At 39.8% G+C, this 15,434-nt stretch overlaps 1 protein-coding gene across 13 annotated transcripts in view; it reads left to right on the forward strand.

Moving 5' to 3' along the window:
- The window catches only part of RBFOX2 (RNA binding fox-1 homolog 2), a 431,053-nt gene that overhangs the window by 284,785 nt on the left and 130,834 nt on the right, over positions 1-15,434 (forward strand). For all 13 annotated transcript variants that reach the window (XM_073644115.1, XM_073644117.1, XM_073644109.1 and 10 more), the window contains 2 exons: positions 1,706-1,801; positions 2,634-2,772. In XM_073644115.1, coding sequence (XP_073500216.1) covers positions 1,706-1,801; positions 2,634-2,772 — 235 coding nt within the window. The remainder of the gene's footprint in view (positions 1-1,705; positions 1,802-2,633; positions 2,773-15,434) is intronic.

The raw sequence follows: 15,434 nt of genomic DNA on the forward strand, positions 1-15,434 counted from the left end.
TATCATTTCTACCTGTTGTCTGTTCCATTTGCACAATAGCAGGAGAAATTGATTCAAAATCAGTGTTGCTTCATAACTGGACAGGTTGATTTCACAAGTGGAATTGACTGAGTTGCATTGTGGTGTTTAAGTGTTTGCTTTATTTTTTTTGATCAGTGTATTTGGCAGTCATGTGCGGATTACTTGAGTTTTTAGTGCATTTCCACAGCACAAAAAAAGCATTTTTTACCTATGGATTGTCTGCATCTAATTCAATTCTATGGGTAAAATCCACACAAAATTCACCATACCTGCTAGAGCAATTGATGTGTTGTTGATTTTAAACGTACCGCAGGTCAAGATTTTTTTTTTCTTTTTACACAATGTATAAAATGTAAAAAAAAAAAAAAAAAAAAAAAAAGTGGGCATGAGATTTCTATAAACCCATTCACTTTACTGGAATTATAAGACTCTGCATTACCACAGTGAAAATATGCAGCTTCAAACTCCTCTTGGGCACACAGCCTTTAGTGTCTTGTTTCATTCTCCAGTTCAAAGTCTTGCATTTTTATTGTAGAGGTACACATGGTCAAAACTCTTGAGCGGAGAACATGCTGGCCACTACTGTTGGTTGGAAAACAGTACAGTATTAATTTCCATGCTCAGCAGAATTTGCATCTTAAAAATGATCAGATTTTAAGATGGGTCCACACAATTTGTGTTCACTAAGAACCACATGTACTTTTTATATATAAATGCTTTACTAATATACATTTTCTAAGTTGTCTGACAATAGTATGCAGGTTGCAAAAAAGGGCTCAAAAGCAACTTGCAATACAATCCCAGGTATATGTAGCAGAAAAAAAATCTTAAATGGTTTTATATACAAGCAAACAATCAAACATTTTAGGGAGGTTGGTTTAAAAGCCAATCCATGTACAAGTTACTATCATTTGACTACTTTGACATTCCAGCTTGACCACAAAATGTAATGCAATGAGAAAAGAATATTAAAGGGAAACCGACAGGTGCTACTTGCTGGCCATGGATCCTATCATGTATCAGGCACTGGTTGCTTGATCTCAGCCAGGCGTTTCCCAGAAAGCATACTTTGAAAGCTGTGGGGGACTGCTCCGCAAGGGAGACTAGTTGCAGAGGCGGTTCCCAGAGGCTTTTCTCTGACAATTTTCCTGTAGCGAGAGACCTGTGAGTGACTGGCAGCGGGTGGGGAAAAGCTGCAGGGGACTTGCCTGTCCATTTGGACTCTCTTGTGGCTTGTAAACTGCTTTTCCCAGAAATGTTGCAGTGTGAGTCGAGCTTACCTGGCTAATTCATGCAACCGGTGCCTGATGCATGCTGCCCATGGATCGGGCCTCGTGTCAGCTGTTAGGTTCTTTTTAAATTGAGTCATTCTGTAAGGGTGCTTTCACTTTGCATTCTGTGTCCCCGTCGGGGCATTACGTCTAGAATTCCCTGCAAAACGGGGTGTGGATATATGGTGTGATGGGGGCCATAGACTGCAGTGGTGACGGCAGAGTGAACGTGAGCTCTGCTGTGCGCCTTGTTCGGGAGTGTGCGCCCACAGGAGGCGGACACTCAGATGTTGGCTGCTGCTGTCTGGATGTATGCCCTGACGTGGGACACAGAACGCCATGTGAAAGCACCCTAAGAAAATTTTAAGAAATTGACTAATACATCATTTATATTTCTATTTATTTTTTTAAAGCTGCACCTGGACTGCAAGCTGATGTCTCTTTGACAACTGAGGCTGGTGTCCCCCTCCCTGGTCCTCGAGGGGTTAACACATACATTCCTCTGATCAGTAAGTAAGACCTATTTACCAAAGTAGTGGTGAACATGAAATGCAGCTAATTTTAATTAGAGACAAAATTATCAAACCTGTCTAAAGAAAAATAAATAATCTGTATTGTACTTGCTAGTCAGTGACTGGAACACTTAACATAAGGACATGTAACAATCCATAAAAGAATAACCTGTCAGGCAGGATTGGAGTTCATAGACGCAACTGGTGCTTAATCTGCCTGACAAATGCTAACCGTATAGAAGCACCAAACCCTAGAGTAACCGTGTATTGGTAGAGTAGGTGAATGAAGCCTAGGCGTGACAGCGTACGGCCCTATCATACAGGTGTAAACCACTGTGCAACCACATACTGTATATGGATAATGAAATCAAATAGAAATCCTTACAGAATCATTTTCTTTAATGTTTTGCTATTGAAGTTGCATTCTTAAATGGTCTAATGGCATAATTCTACATACACAAGTGTATCTTAAGATACAGTGAACAATAAAAATTATTTTCCAAACACTGCTGACAACCCAATCTGGGAGAAAAATAATTGCCTTTCTCAAACAACTCTGGTAGAATAGGTCTTGGTTTAACCACTTAAAGGGGTTGTTCCATCAGACATTTATATAGGCTATGCCATAAATGTGAGAAGAGATTCCCACTGCTGGGATCATCGGCTCTTGAGACTGGGGCCCATTGTGCCAAGCTGGATATGGAGAAGCGACTGCTCATGAACTGTTCTCTCCTCACTGATAAGCCAATGTTACTTTGGTTTAATTTCTCATCTTTGTTTTTTTTCTGTGGCCTGTTTTTTTTTTTTCCTTCTGCTTTCTCTTCTTTAGTTCCTGGTTTCCCCTACCCTACTGCTGCAGCAGCCACCACAGCAGCCGCCTTTAGGGGTGCGCACTTAAGGGGACGTGGGAGGACTGTGTATGGGGCTGTGCGAGCAGTGCCACCTACTGCCATCCCAACCTACCCTGGGTAAGTGGAGGGCATCAACATGAGGGATAATGGAAGATAGGACATGAAGATTAACTGTTGACTAAGCAGGAACTTCAGTAGTTAGCCGGACAGTTATACTGCCAAGTGTCATTGCTGGAACAGATGTGTTTAACAGAAAAGACACTGAATAAGTAGCTACTAGTTATAGAAGTGTCATAGGCTTGTCTGAAAAACTTTTATCGGAAATCACTGTAAAAAGTGTTTCAAAGAAATCTAAAAGTAAATCCTACTACAGGACTTACGGCTGCATCCAGATAGCAAGAAAATGAGTTGTTAGAAAATGTCCAGTTCAGCTGTAGGTCATCTGAGCATTTTTAGGTGCAGTGATGGGCAGGACTGGGATGTGGGAGCGGGGAGGAGGCTTTTTATAAAGCTTGTCAATAACTGCACCTTTGTGTTTGTGTGTGACCAGTCATAGCTGACACGCATGAAATGTGGCCTCTTACATAACTGGGTGAGCAAAGTTGAATGATGTATGAATAACCATAGGCATAGACCTTGTATTAACAGCATCTTTGTCAGTAGCTTTAACCCTTCAAATTTATTTACAGCCCGACCTAAAGATGTCAAAAAGGCGTTTAAACGTACCTCTTTGAAGGGGTTTATTAGCCGCATAACTGCAAGAGTTCCACAACACCTCCATTTTGCTCTTAATCGACAGCTCTTGCCGATTCCTGTATGCTGCAGAGGGGAAAGGTTGTGGCCAGGACACCTAGAGAACCCCATAAAGGACTTGTGCCATCACATTCCCAGTGATGCAGCTACCAGAAGTCTACACAAGTGTATTTAAAAACCTTTCCAGCTCTGCGGGATCAGAGTGGCTGACCCTTTCTTTTTTTTTTTTTTTTTTTTGCTTTAGACTTGGTAACCTTTTTGCATGATTTTACATTGTACTATTTATGTATTAGGTCTCCATGATGTAAAAAAAAATCATCCATTTGTTTTAGTTGGTGCTTTTAATTCTTAACAAGTTTATTCTAAACTTTTAGCTGATTACCTAAATTTACCATGCCAGTGAATATGAAAGATCTTTTGGTTCAGTGTTGGTAGAAAGGGTTGTCCCATCAGCATGCGAGGGTTTTCCTCTTGTGGCCATAATATTTAGGCAGTGATACCTTACTCTACCTTTTTCTTCATACGGTCACCCAATAAAAGTTTAATAAAAAGTGATCAAAAGTCTTGGGTAAGCTGAAATAAAGTAAAATGGCATAGCAAAAGACATCAACTCATCAAAAACAAGCCTGCATACAGCTTTTTTTGTTAAACTGTATGTGTCTTTTTTTTTTCTCTCCCCTAGATGCTTTTGAGGATGAAAAAACGCATGTTAAAAATACAACTACATTTTTTTTTTTTTTTTTAAGTTAAGAATCCAAATGTTTCTGCAGAGAAAAGGCACATTAAAAAGCTGCTTCAAATCTGCACCAAAGATGCTTTAATAAAAAATGGGAAAACTCAATAACAAAAACAAAACACCGCACCAATAAAGGCAACAGCAATCTGCTCCAATTGTTGTATTTTGCTGACGCCTGAAGAAAAAAGTTACACATTTGCACTGGAAACATGGTGTGAGTTTGCAAGAGTAGCAAAACACTAAATAAAAATAAACCAACGTGACAGCTTTATTGGGATCGCTACGCGCGGATCACATTAGTTTCCGCTGTGTAAATGCACTAAAAAAGCAAGCGCATTTTTTATTTGTGGATTTTCTTCATCTAGTGCAAGTCTATGGGAAAAATCTGCACATAAAACTCCACATACTGGCAAAAGAAATTGATGTGTTTAAGGATTTGAAACACGCACCGCAGGTCAATTTACACAGAGTAAAAAAAAAATAACACAGCGGGCAAGAGATTTCTATAAATGCCATCTACTTTGCTGGAACTGTAAGATGCTACATTTTTGATGCGTCAAAAACATTGTGGGCACACAGCCTTAATGACCTATTTGTCACCCCCACCAATAAACTGAAATCTGCTTCGGCAGTGAACAAGCTAATTTATGTACAGGCAGACCACAGCAGCCACCTACAATGCTTAGGGACTGCACTTTTTTCTCCTATTCATGTGAATGTACCAGGGCTGTGGAGTCGGTGAGCCAAACCACCGACTCCGCCTCATCAATTTCCCCCCTGACTCCCAACTCCACAGCCCTGCCTCACTACTGAGAATGTACATAAAGTGCAGCACAGATTCATCTCCACTAAAAGCAGAGATCATTAGATCAGGAATAGAACAGACATTTATAGGACAATTCATAACTTTTCCAAATTCTTCTGAAAACATTTACAGCACAACCTGCATTGTACTACTGTACCCAATTTATTATAAATTTTAGGAGTTGAGTCTGTTCATTCTATACCGACTCTAACTTCACGACTGACTCCAGCCCCGGCATGTACTGCAGGCCTCAGCAACTGCCAATACCGGCAGCGTATCTCCACAATGAAAGTAAGGAAACTCGTCAAAAATAATCCCCTGAATTATAATTAAAAACTTCAGCGACACAGAGGTCATGCATGATCAATGAAAATGTATCAAAATGTTTACTGTCAATATTCATGTAATATTTTTCAATAATTACAAATAAGTAGCAGCAAAAAATGAAAAAACAGACTAACAAGGAAAATATATATGGCAAGGGATGGACACAACACCTAAAATCAACACAAGCCCACAAAGAATCATGACAGGTCGTCAGATGTTACTTCTTTTAAGGTCCTTCATATATGCTATTGTATGTACCGGAGAATACGAACTAATATCAATGTAAAAATCTCCCTAGGTACAAAAAATGAACACATGCTTCCACCTGATATTGTAGTGTAATGAAATAGAACCCAAAACCATGTGCAAAGGAGATATAACTAGCAAATGCAATACCTACCGAAGTCCAAAATATAGTATTGGGGCACTTAAGGACTTACCTGGCGCCATATCTTTAGGTATTTCATGTATATATTTATAGAGTGTGTGTGTGTGTGTATATTCAAATGTAATGCCATATAGCCGCAACCATCAGTATATATGATAATTAAATGAATAGGACCTACACAGCATGTGCAGCAAGAGTATCGTTAACAGATTATAGTAGCTACCTGTTAGCCAAGATGCCAATGGGACCCAGGAACACCTCGACGGGCGTTTCGCCGCCTGCTGTTTTGTCAGAAAGTTTGAATAACCTGCGAGCTGCATATCGTCACAAGTCCGGCTGGTCACATTGTATTTGGCACTAAAATGACATATTTGCAGTTTTCACTCGGCAACACGCCATGTGCAGATTTCTAAAAACTACTTGCAGGGTAAAATTAATCCCTAAGCCTATTGATGGTGAGGGTTGTTATTTACATAATGGGGTCACTTTTCTGGGTGTTCTGCTGTTATGGCACCTCAGGAGCTTTAATGACCATTTAAAAGCGATTCTTGCTATATTTGCATTAAAAAGGCAAATGGTGCTTCTTTCATTCCTAGACCTGTCAAATGGCCGAACAGTTTCCACATATGGTAGAAATGTTGTAATTGTGGACTGCACTTTCACCTTTTACGAAAAGTAAAAATTTGGGGCCATAACATTATAATGTAAAATATATATAATTTTTTTTCACAGCCCAATGTCATAAAATTCTGTGAGACACTTGTGTTGGAAAAAAAAACTGCAGACTACATGCCTAGGTGAATTCCAAGAGGGGTGTAATTTCCAAAACTGGGTACTGGTGTTTTTTTTTCTACTATTCTGGCACTTCAGGGGCTTTGCGAATGCAACATGACGTTCACAATCTATTCCAGTCAAACTTGCACGCAAAAACAAAATGGTATGCTTTCCCTTCTGAGCCCAATACAGTAGTTTCCAACCACATATTGGTCATTACTACTTTCTGGAGATGTACTTTCTCCAATTACTGCTTGTGAATCTGAAAAACTTGGATACATAATCATTTTAGTTTGGCTTTTACATTTTTTGATCAAAATTAACGAAGCACCCTATGTTTAATGCACTATTGCTGCTTATTTACTTCAGCATATTTACTTATCTTTTTATATTGGGTTTTGTCTGTTTAGTGGCCTGTGTGAACATGTGCGAACATGCACTTAAATGCTGCATGCACACCAGCTTATATTCCAGTTCATCTTTTAGTTTTTTTTCCCCATGGCCCAATGTTGTAAAAATTGTGTGGTTCATGTGTTCAAAATGCTCATTAAACCATACATGAATTCCATGTAGGGGGGCCAAAATGGGGTCACTTTTGGGTATTTTATGATCTGTCACCCCTGGGGCTTTGCAGATGTGACGCAGCTGTACTTTGAAGTTCTGCTCTGCACTATATGTGCATTTGTGCAGAGAAGGCTGTCAGTGTCAGGGAGTGATTACAGCTGTGCTCACGGTATGTTAAGCAGTGACTGCTCCGCTCCCTGCATCACCCCTATGGCTGGAAGCAAACTGTTATACACTTTTACACAAACTATACACTTTTATACTCTCTTTAACCGCTGCAAGTAAGGCAACGTAACACTATTTTAATGCAGTTAACTTGCAGATTAACCCTATATATGCAGGTAAATGGAATGTATGGAAGTTACAGCTTTCACTTTCAATCAGAGGAAAAGCATAGAAAATAATCAATGATTTAACTTTAGTGCTTCCAGACCGCCCATGGACTTTAGCCGTCTGGGCAGTCCCACTCCTGCTGAAACTGCGCTTAGGAGCACAGCTACACACAATAGTATCAGCAGAAGAGCTGATCTGGCTGTCATTGTGTGCCTTCACTATGTGGACTGCAGCTGTTTTAATGTCATCCACGTATACACCATGTTAAAGTAGTAATTTGCTATCAATGTAGCACAATTTACAAGTTGCTTATTTATATGGACACTGTGAGTCAGACTATTGTCAAACTAGATGCCTAAATAACAGAATTTTCTATTTTAGGCAAATAAATTAATTATTCTCCCATTTATATATTTATATTCAAAAGCCAAATGCAACCTCTGTCAATATTCATTTAGATACATCATAAAAGCGTTGAAAACATCTGCATTATCCGTTCGCTTGGTAAAATACAAGAGGTTAACCCTGGAGTATCCAACCATTTTTCCCAATTTATTTTTCTGATTTTTGTGTAGTGCATTTCTTTCTTGATACACTTTGTCAGTGTATTAATTCTGCAATACTGGGGGTACTGGAAACTACCCAGTGTAAGGCAAGTTATTTGCGAACTTGCAATTAAATACAAAGCATACCTATCACTAGCAGGAATTTGGGGTCCATCTCCTCTTCTAGTATACCCAAAATACATTCTTGGATCTAACTGAAGTTTAGATAATAGACCCATTCTATCAGAGATTGAACAAACAACGAGTTGCTCCTAAGTGCTTTGCCATCTCTGAGACCCAGAAGTCCCAGCCTTAAAGGGGTATTCTTAAATTGCTTTAATTTGGCAGCAAGAAAATAAGCACGTTTGCAATTGAATTGCTATTTTCCTATCTGCTGCTGTTCTCCTGTAATGAGATTTTATTAATTTTTTTCCTTTTTATAGCGTGGAGCATGTATACATAAAGCCTGGCCTCTAATTCACTGTAGCTATACTTCAGGAGAGGAGTTAACTCTTGACATCCCCAGTGATACTGAATATGAGAATAAAACACTGGCACTGCTCACATGTCCATATAATTTATAATTGGAAAGTATCACTTTAAATGAGAAAATAAACCAGAATCTCTACAATGTCCTGAAAAAAACGTTAAGGTGGGGATCCGCTAAGATAATGTAGCATAATGTACATATGTGGACAAGAGAGGCTCACAAAAATAGCGGCACTCGCCACTGGTAACTTAAAACAGCATCTTTATCAAGGGAGCATGCACACAATGTGGACCTGGGAAAGCAGAGACTAGCGACAGCTGTTTTGCGTGAAACACGCTTCTTCCAGCTCAGAGGAGTTAAGTTACCAGTGCTGGGTGCTGCTATTTTTTTCAGCCTTTCTCTTGTCCATCTGAACATCCCAGTCAGCTCTCTCCAACTCACTGATTTCTATATAGCACTTATATGCTATTTGGTACCCTACTTGATTGTCTCAGGTTTTATAGGCCTTCATCTCTCTGAAAATAGAAGATCTGAAAGGCTTTTGAGCTGAAGTGTTGGTTTCTCCATCTGTCAGTGTGTTGCAGGATCCAGTACAGATTCCTCCGTTTGTTTTCTGAATTCAACAGTAGGCTTGAAATCTCTTGTGAATTCTATGGTTCAAATTCTCCTGCTTCTGGATTTGGTTTTCTGCTTTGTGCTGTACAGTAGTAATCTGGATTCAGCCTCACATTCCACATGTGATTCTTGAAGAATCTCTGATCTAGAAATTCAATAGTCTGTTAACCTTGTGGTCATCTTCCACTTGAACCGCAGAGATTACTGTGCAGGATCCTTGATCTGTTAATCTGTTATCTCTTGACTCTTCTCCCACCCCCCTTCCCCCCCACACCTCCAACCTGGTAGGTATTCATGTTCCCATCGAACAGCAAAAAATTTATTTGTCAACCCAATTTCAGCAAAGTTTTCAGGTTAACTTTTCCCTTCTAGGTCACAATTTCCTTGGATAAATTCTGTTCCATTTTTTTTTGCACTCCTTGCATCCTTTGCCTGCAGATCTTTGTTGTTTTTTAAGGCAATTCTATAGGCTTCTGATGTTTTCTTAAAGAGAATCGGTCACCACAGAATGACTGTTCAAACCAAAGTACAGGCGCTCAGTGCACCCTTCGTGTCGCCAAACATTTAAGTGCACCTTCCCACTTTATTTTTCCTCTATCTACAATCCTCCCCCTCTTCTTTGACAACTATGGCTTTATAGAGCCAATAAAGGGCAGAGATAGAAGGAAAACAAACTGATGGGAAGGTGCGTTTTACATATTTGTCCACGCCAAGGGTGCACAGCGCGCCTCTACTTGGATTGAACAGTCATCCTGTGCTGACCAACTCACTTTATCTCTCCCATTATAAATGGAGGTTCCGTTTTCAAAGAAGTTACTGGGGCAATGTCTCCTGGATCTATTGTACATCCATCACCAGATACAATCTTACTGCAATACCCATTTTATTTTTTTGAACAGCTGACTTTACTTAGTGTAAGCTTCCATGCTACTGGAAGCGCCAAAGCATAGTCAATACATACTCCACATGCTCATTGAAAGACTCACTGTGAACCAAGTTGTCATCAACATGTGGTTGACTATAATCCTCCCACAGTCATTTGTAAATCTGCATCGGAGCTCAAAAGCAATAAAGATCCATCCATAGCATCCCAGGCTGTTATGAAGGCTGTGATGGGCCTCCTGGATCTTCCATTGATTTTTGTGTGATTAGACTTTCTGTGGTTTATTAAAAAAAACAGGCTATCCAGCACATCTTATATGTTGGCCGTTCAGCTTTTATAGGGACGTGGGAAGGCAGTGCACCATGATCCTAGGGCTCCCTGTAACACTGCTCACGCCCCACATATAGCACAAACCGTAGCAGGGAATGAGTACAATCACTGTTGGAGTGGCTTTTTCAATTAATAGCGTGTAAGCCGTTTCACAGAAGATCGCTCCTTCTTCTCATTCATCATTCAATCCCTCCTCTGCCCCCCCCCCTTTTTTTTTTTTTTTTTTTTATGGCAAGGTTCCTTCCCCTTTTTTTTTTTTTTTTTTCCCACATGATCTTTACTAGTAAACTTGCAATTTTCACATTTGGCCGCGGTCGTTTCAAGAAGAGTTGTTAGCCAAGCATTGTATCGGGTGGGTTTACCGTGACAGGTAACACCAATATACAGCTGTGGAGTATTGTGGATGGTGCATCCTATGTAATGTCACAGCTTGCCTTCCTTCACTCCTTTTGACAATCACTTTGCATATGCTTATTAGATGCTTCAATACAAAAGCAAAGGTTCTGATTCTGTTCTGTGGTGCGAATGTATATGTGGATTTCCTGAAATAGGAAGTTAAGTTTTGATTCTCGAAGACCTATTTTTCTCACCGACGTTTGTGAGGGGGTATGTGGGAGTCGGCCACTTTTTGATTCATGAGGCATATGACTCTTAATGAATAAAGCATGTCTGACGAGTGACAGGTGCCACGCCAGAAATCTTACTGAACTCTAACTGGAGGGATATTTCCGGTGTAGAGAACTCCACACCTCGGCTCGTCATTAATTACTGTATATGAGCTGTGGCGTTGTGCCCCTGCCACACCCCAGCTTTGTTCTTTTTGGTGGAGCTAGGAGAAACTGCAACTACGAGTTGCACAAAAATTTAGTGAATTTTCAAAGCCATTTTATACCAGAATTTTGGCAAAATAGCTTTGAATCAGGGCCGATGACTACAAAAACTATAGAAGGCAGTGTGAAAATTGCAAGATTTTTATCTCTATATTCTTTTTTAATAAAGATAGATATATTTAAAAATACAGTACTGGTCAAACGTACAGGAAATAACAGGATCTAATGAAGATGGCTTCCTCTTTAAATTATTTTCTGTATTTCTTATTGAGTAGATTCTATGAATAATTATTTAATGCCATCTTAGCCACCATTTTTTTTTCTTGCACACCTATTGGGTTAACTGTAGAGTGATTGAATTTCAAATTTTATCTGCTTTCATTCTTCTGCACTAAATAAGGAACATAAGACAAACATGAAGATTAGGACCTACATAGTTTAGTACAGATGTAGCCTTTCTTTAAACTAAAGGTCCCAATACACATTAAAGGGGTTGTGCTCTACTAGGACAACCCCTTCCTAAACTAAATATTCGTCTCCTATAAAAAAAAAAAAAAAGCTATGCTCTCCTCTCGTTCCGGCTCCGTTCTAGCGGTGTCTGCACTCAATGTCCCAGGGCTGTGATGTGGCGGAATGACACGCGAGCCCGGCGCCCAATCAGCACTGGCGTCTGTGTCTCCGCCTTCGGACAAATGAAACATGAAGAGGCAACCAGCTGATCCCAGACTTCCTCTTCATGTTCAGTTGGTATTGGCTGACAGTCTGTGTATGGGGGCCTTCCTACTCTTCCCAACAGATGTAGAATCTAGCATATTGGCTTTCTGCTGATTGTTCTTTTTGTCCTCAATGGGATAGGATACGTTGCACCTCAGGAGAATGACTATGGCATTCTTAAAGAAAAAGTAAGCGCTTCTGTGGACAGGTGGCCAGAGATCATTCACGGCACTTATCCAATATATATAGAGAACTCATGGGGCGTTCTTAAATTGCCTTACATTTTTTAGCGTGAAAATGTGAGTTTGCAATTGACTTGCTTTTTCTATCTTTCTTTTGATCTTTCATAGTATATAGTTATAGTATACAGTTCATTTCCATAGAGATTGGACTCAAGAGAGCTTTAACGCTTAACATCTCTGACACTTCTCTCATGCCCAATGATTTTTTTTGCAGCAGTTAGTTGCTCACTTTTCCCCTCCCTACCACCTTTACTCCCCCGTTTCAACTTCTGAACAGGGATGCTTTTATGAATTCTGTAAATTCACCAGTTTGCCGCTTTCAGTGCAGGTTTACTTGAACACAGCTCTGGCTTTCAGGCTCTGTTTCTCAGTTCTTCCCTTCTGGATCCATGTGCTTTTTCAAATGCCTTGTTATCGCTGTATAAGTAGTGATTGCAGTGTAGACTTCAGAACAAAACACTCATGGCTGAATGTGTTACAACAGAACGTGCTGAACGTTCTAGCTCTAATACTGTTCACCGAAACTGTTGCCCTCTAGCTTTCATAAATCCTTCTGTAACATTAAAGTATCCTCTTGTTTTATTACCCTGCAGAGTTTGTCTGCGTATATTATAATTCTACTCTGTCCTCTACAAAGTCATTAATAAATGTTAAAAAGAAGAGGGCCCAATACTGACCCCCTTTACCCCGAAGCCTGTTATAACTCCAATTCTGACTAGTGTCACTTTGTGCTCATAACTCCGGACCGCTTCAACGGATCCTTTATGATTCTGTGATTTTCTTGACCTATTTCACTTCATGCTGGTGGTGAAATTTGTTCGATATGACTTGTACTTATTTGTGAAAAAAAAAATGGAAATTTTCAAACTTTTAATTATGTCCAGAGAGTTATGGAACACAAAATAGTTAATAAATAACATTTACCATATATTTTTTTTTGTTAGGAAATTGGAAAGGGTAAAAGTTGATCAGAAATTTCTCATTTTTACAACACTTACAAAACCATTTTTTTAGGAACCACATCACATTTGAAGTGACTTTGGGAGGGCCTATATGACAAATACCCAAAAGTAACGCCATTTTAAAAACTGTACCCCCTCAAAATCACATTCAAGAAGTTTATTAACTATTGAGGTGTTTCACAGGAATTAATGCAATGTGAAAGGAAAAAATCAACATTTTACTTTTTTTTTCAAACAAATTTTACTTTAGCCCCAAATTTTTCATTTTATCTGAAATAGGGGAAACCCCCTACTAGTGACCCCATTTTGGAAACTAGACCCCTCAAGGAAATTATCTAGACGTGTGGTGAGCAACTTGAACCCCACAGTTGCTGCTTTGAATTTTACATCGTTGAACTGTGAAAAAAAAATTACCACAAAAATTTTGCTTTAGCACCTAATTTTTTTTTATTTTCAAAATGGAAACAAGAGATAATGGACCCCAACAATTTGATGTGCAATTTCTCCTGAGTACGCTGACACCCCATATGTGGTAGAAAACTACTATTTAGAGACACTACAGAGCTCCGAAAGGAAGGAGTGACATTTTGGAACACAAACTTTGATGGAATAGTTTGCTGGTGCCATGACTCATTTGCAGAGCCCTGGAGGTGTCAAAACACTAGAAACCCCCCCACCAGTGACGCTATATTGAAATTTATCTGTTTTCTTGATATGTGAATTTCATAATATGGTTGCACATGTGAATTGTGTAGAGTACATAAAGTTGTACAGAAATAAACGTAGTAGTCCATGGATGAGTGGTAGACTTTGAACCGGTCTTTCATACACAGGCCAGGTTTATCGGGGCAAGTGTCAAACCTGTAGTATAAGTACTGCAAGAATTTTCCATTAAAATTCTGAGCAATTACTAACAATTACTAAATGGACGTCAGTAAAAACAAATTACTGAGCGCCCGCAACAATCTGATGCAGATTGATTGTTCTCTAGTGCAAAATACTGTAGTATAAGCGGATTACTACTTTATATTTTTGCATTGTGGATTACTCTCCCTATTCTAGCTTAATCAACGAATATAAATTATTTTTCTGATGCTAATCCTGATTATATATAGTGATATTCGGCACTCTTATGGTTTAATGCGGGTGGTGCATAAGTCCAGCCCATACATAATAAATTGAAAGACTTTGCAATCAGATGAGAAATTATGGTTCCTTTTATTGCATTCAGTATAGCGTTGAACGTTTTCAGTCTAGTTATATACCTTCATCAGAACTAAGTGAACAAAAAAGTTGAGTGTCATAAGTATATAAATAAAAATAAAATTAAACATGCAGTTGTAACAAAGTTGCAGGAAATTGTTCAAGAATTCATAGTTATGTCCTCAATAGTGGATATTGGACCAACATCCATATAAGCAAAAAGTGCAATAACCATAAGAGATAAGGTGATTGGCTATATAAGCTAGCGAGGTGATATCAGTAGAAAGGATACAGGAACATTATACATGTGATCCGAGAGAGTCCAGGAGAGTTCTCACTATGGGAGTGGAGTGTAATCCTGGAATCCAGTGCAAAAAGTATTTCCCATAGGGGGGGTTCTCAGGAGGGAGGAGGACCCGGGAGAGAAAAGCGTCTAGGGTGGGGGTGGGGGGGGGGCAGAGAGATCAAGGTTGGAGGAGGAAAAGAGCACAACATCGTTAGGCAGGTAATGTGATAATGCATATATACATCCTTAAAGATAACAGCCTAGATCACACCCCGATGGAGAGTGAAAGTAGCAGTACCTAAATGTGGGAACTGGAACCGTGAGTAGTCAAGCCCTTGGAGCTGCGACCAACGTCTCTTGGGAGAGCGCTTGCTGTGGAGTGCACACAGGGAAGTTTTATATGGTGTCTGGAACAGGAAGTAGAGGAGCCACGTGATTGTATCACGTCACGTGATCGCTGGGCGTCACATGTCCACTGTTTGTTTACTATGATTCCAGAGGGGGATCACGGGGGCACCGCGTTGTCAAGAAAGGCGTGCCGCTGACCGGCGCCACATGCGAGGCTGAGGAAGCGCTATATGGTACAAGGGGGGGTGGTCTGGTGGCATCAGAAAGGAATGTGCAAAATAGGATAAAAGGTTATACTGGGAACAAGCTGAACAATGTCATGTGAGTGAGCTATGCACTGTGACTAAAGGCGCAACAAACTGTTGCACAAGGTTACAAGGGAATAGGCATATATATCCAGTCAGGGTGAGGGTTAGCGCTGTTTGTGGGACTAGTGGAAGGACTGTAATACGTAAAGGGGAACCTACTAGTGCATGATAGGAATGCTGGATGGTTAAACAGTATAAGGTGACATGTATTTCATAATTGTTGAGACTAAGGAGTGGGTGGACTGTGGAGATATAGTACCGGTCCCCTGTTATAAGGTATGGAAGAGAACAAAAAAAAGGGGAAGATAGGGTGGGGGGAGGAACTATATCCTACCATATGTCT

The sequence above is a fragment of the Phyllobates terribilis genome, unplaced genomic scaffold (assembly GCF_046119375.1).
Source record: "Phyllobates terribilis strain yellow unplaced genomic scaffold, ASM4611937v1 Scaffold_8__6_contigs__length_399053987, whole genome shotgun sequence".
In the NCBI taxonomy this organism is placed as follows: Eukaryota; Metazoa; Chordata; class Amphibia; order Anura; family Dendrobatidae; genus Phyllobates; species Phyllobates terribilis.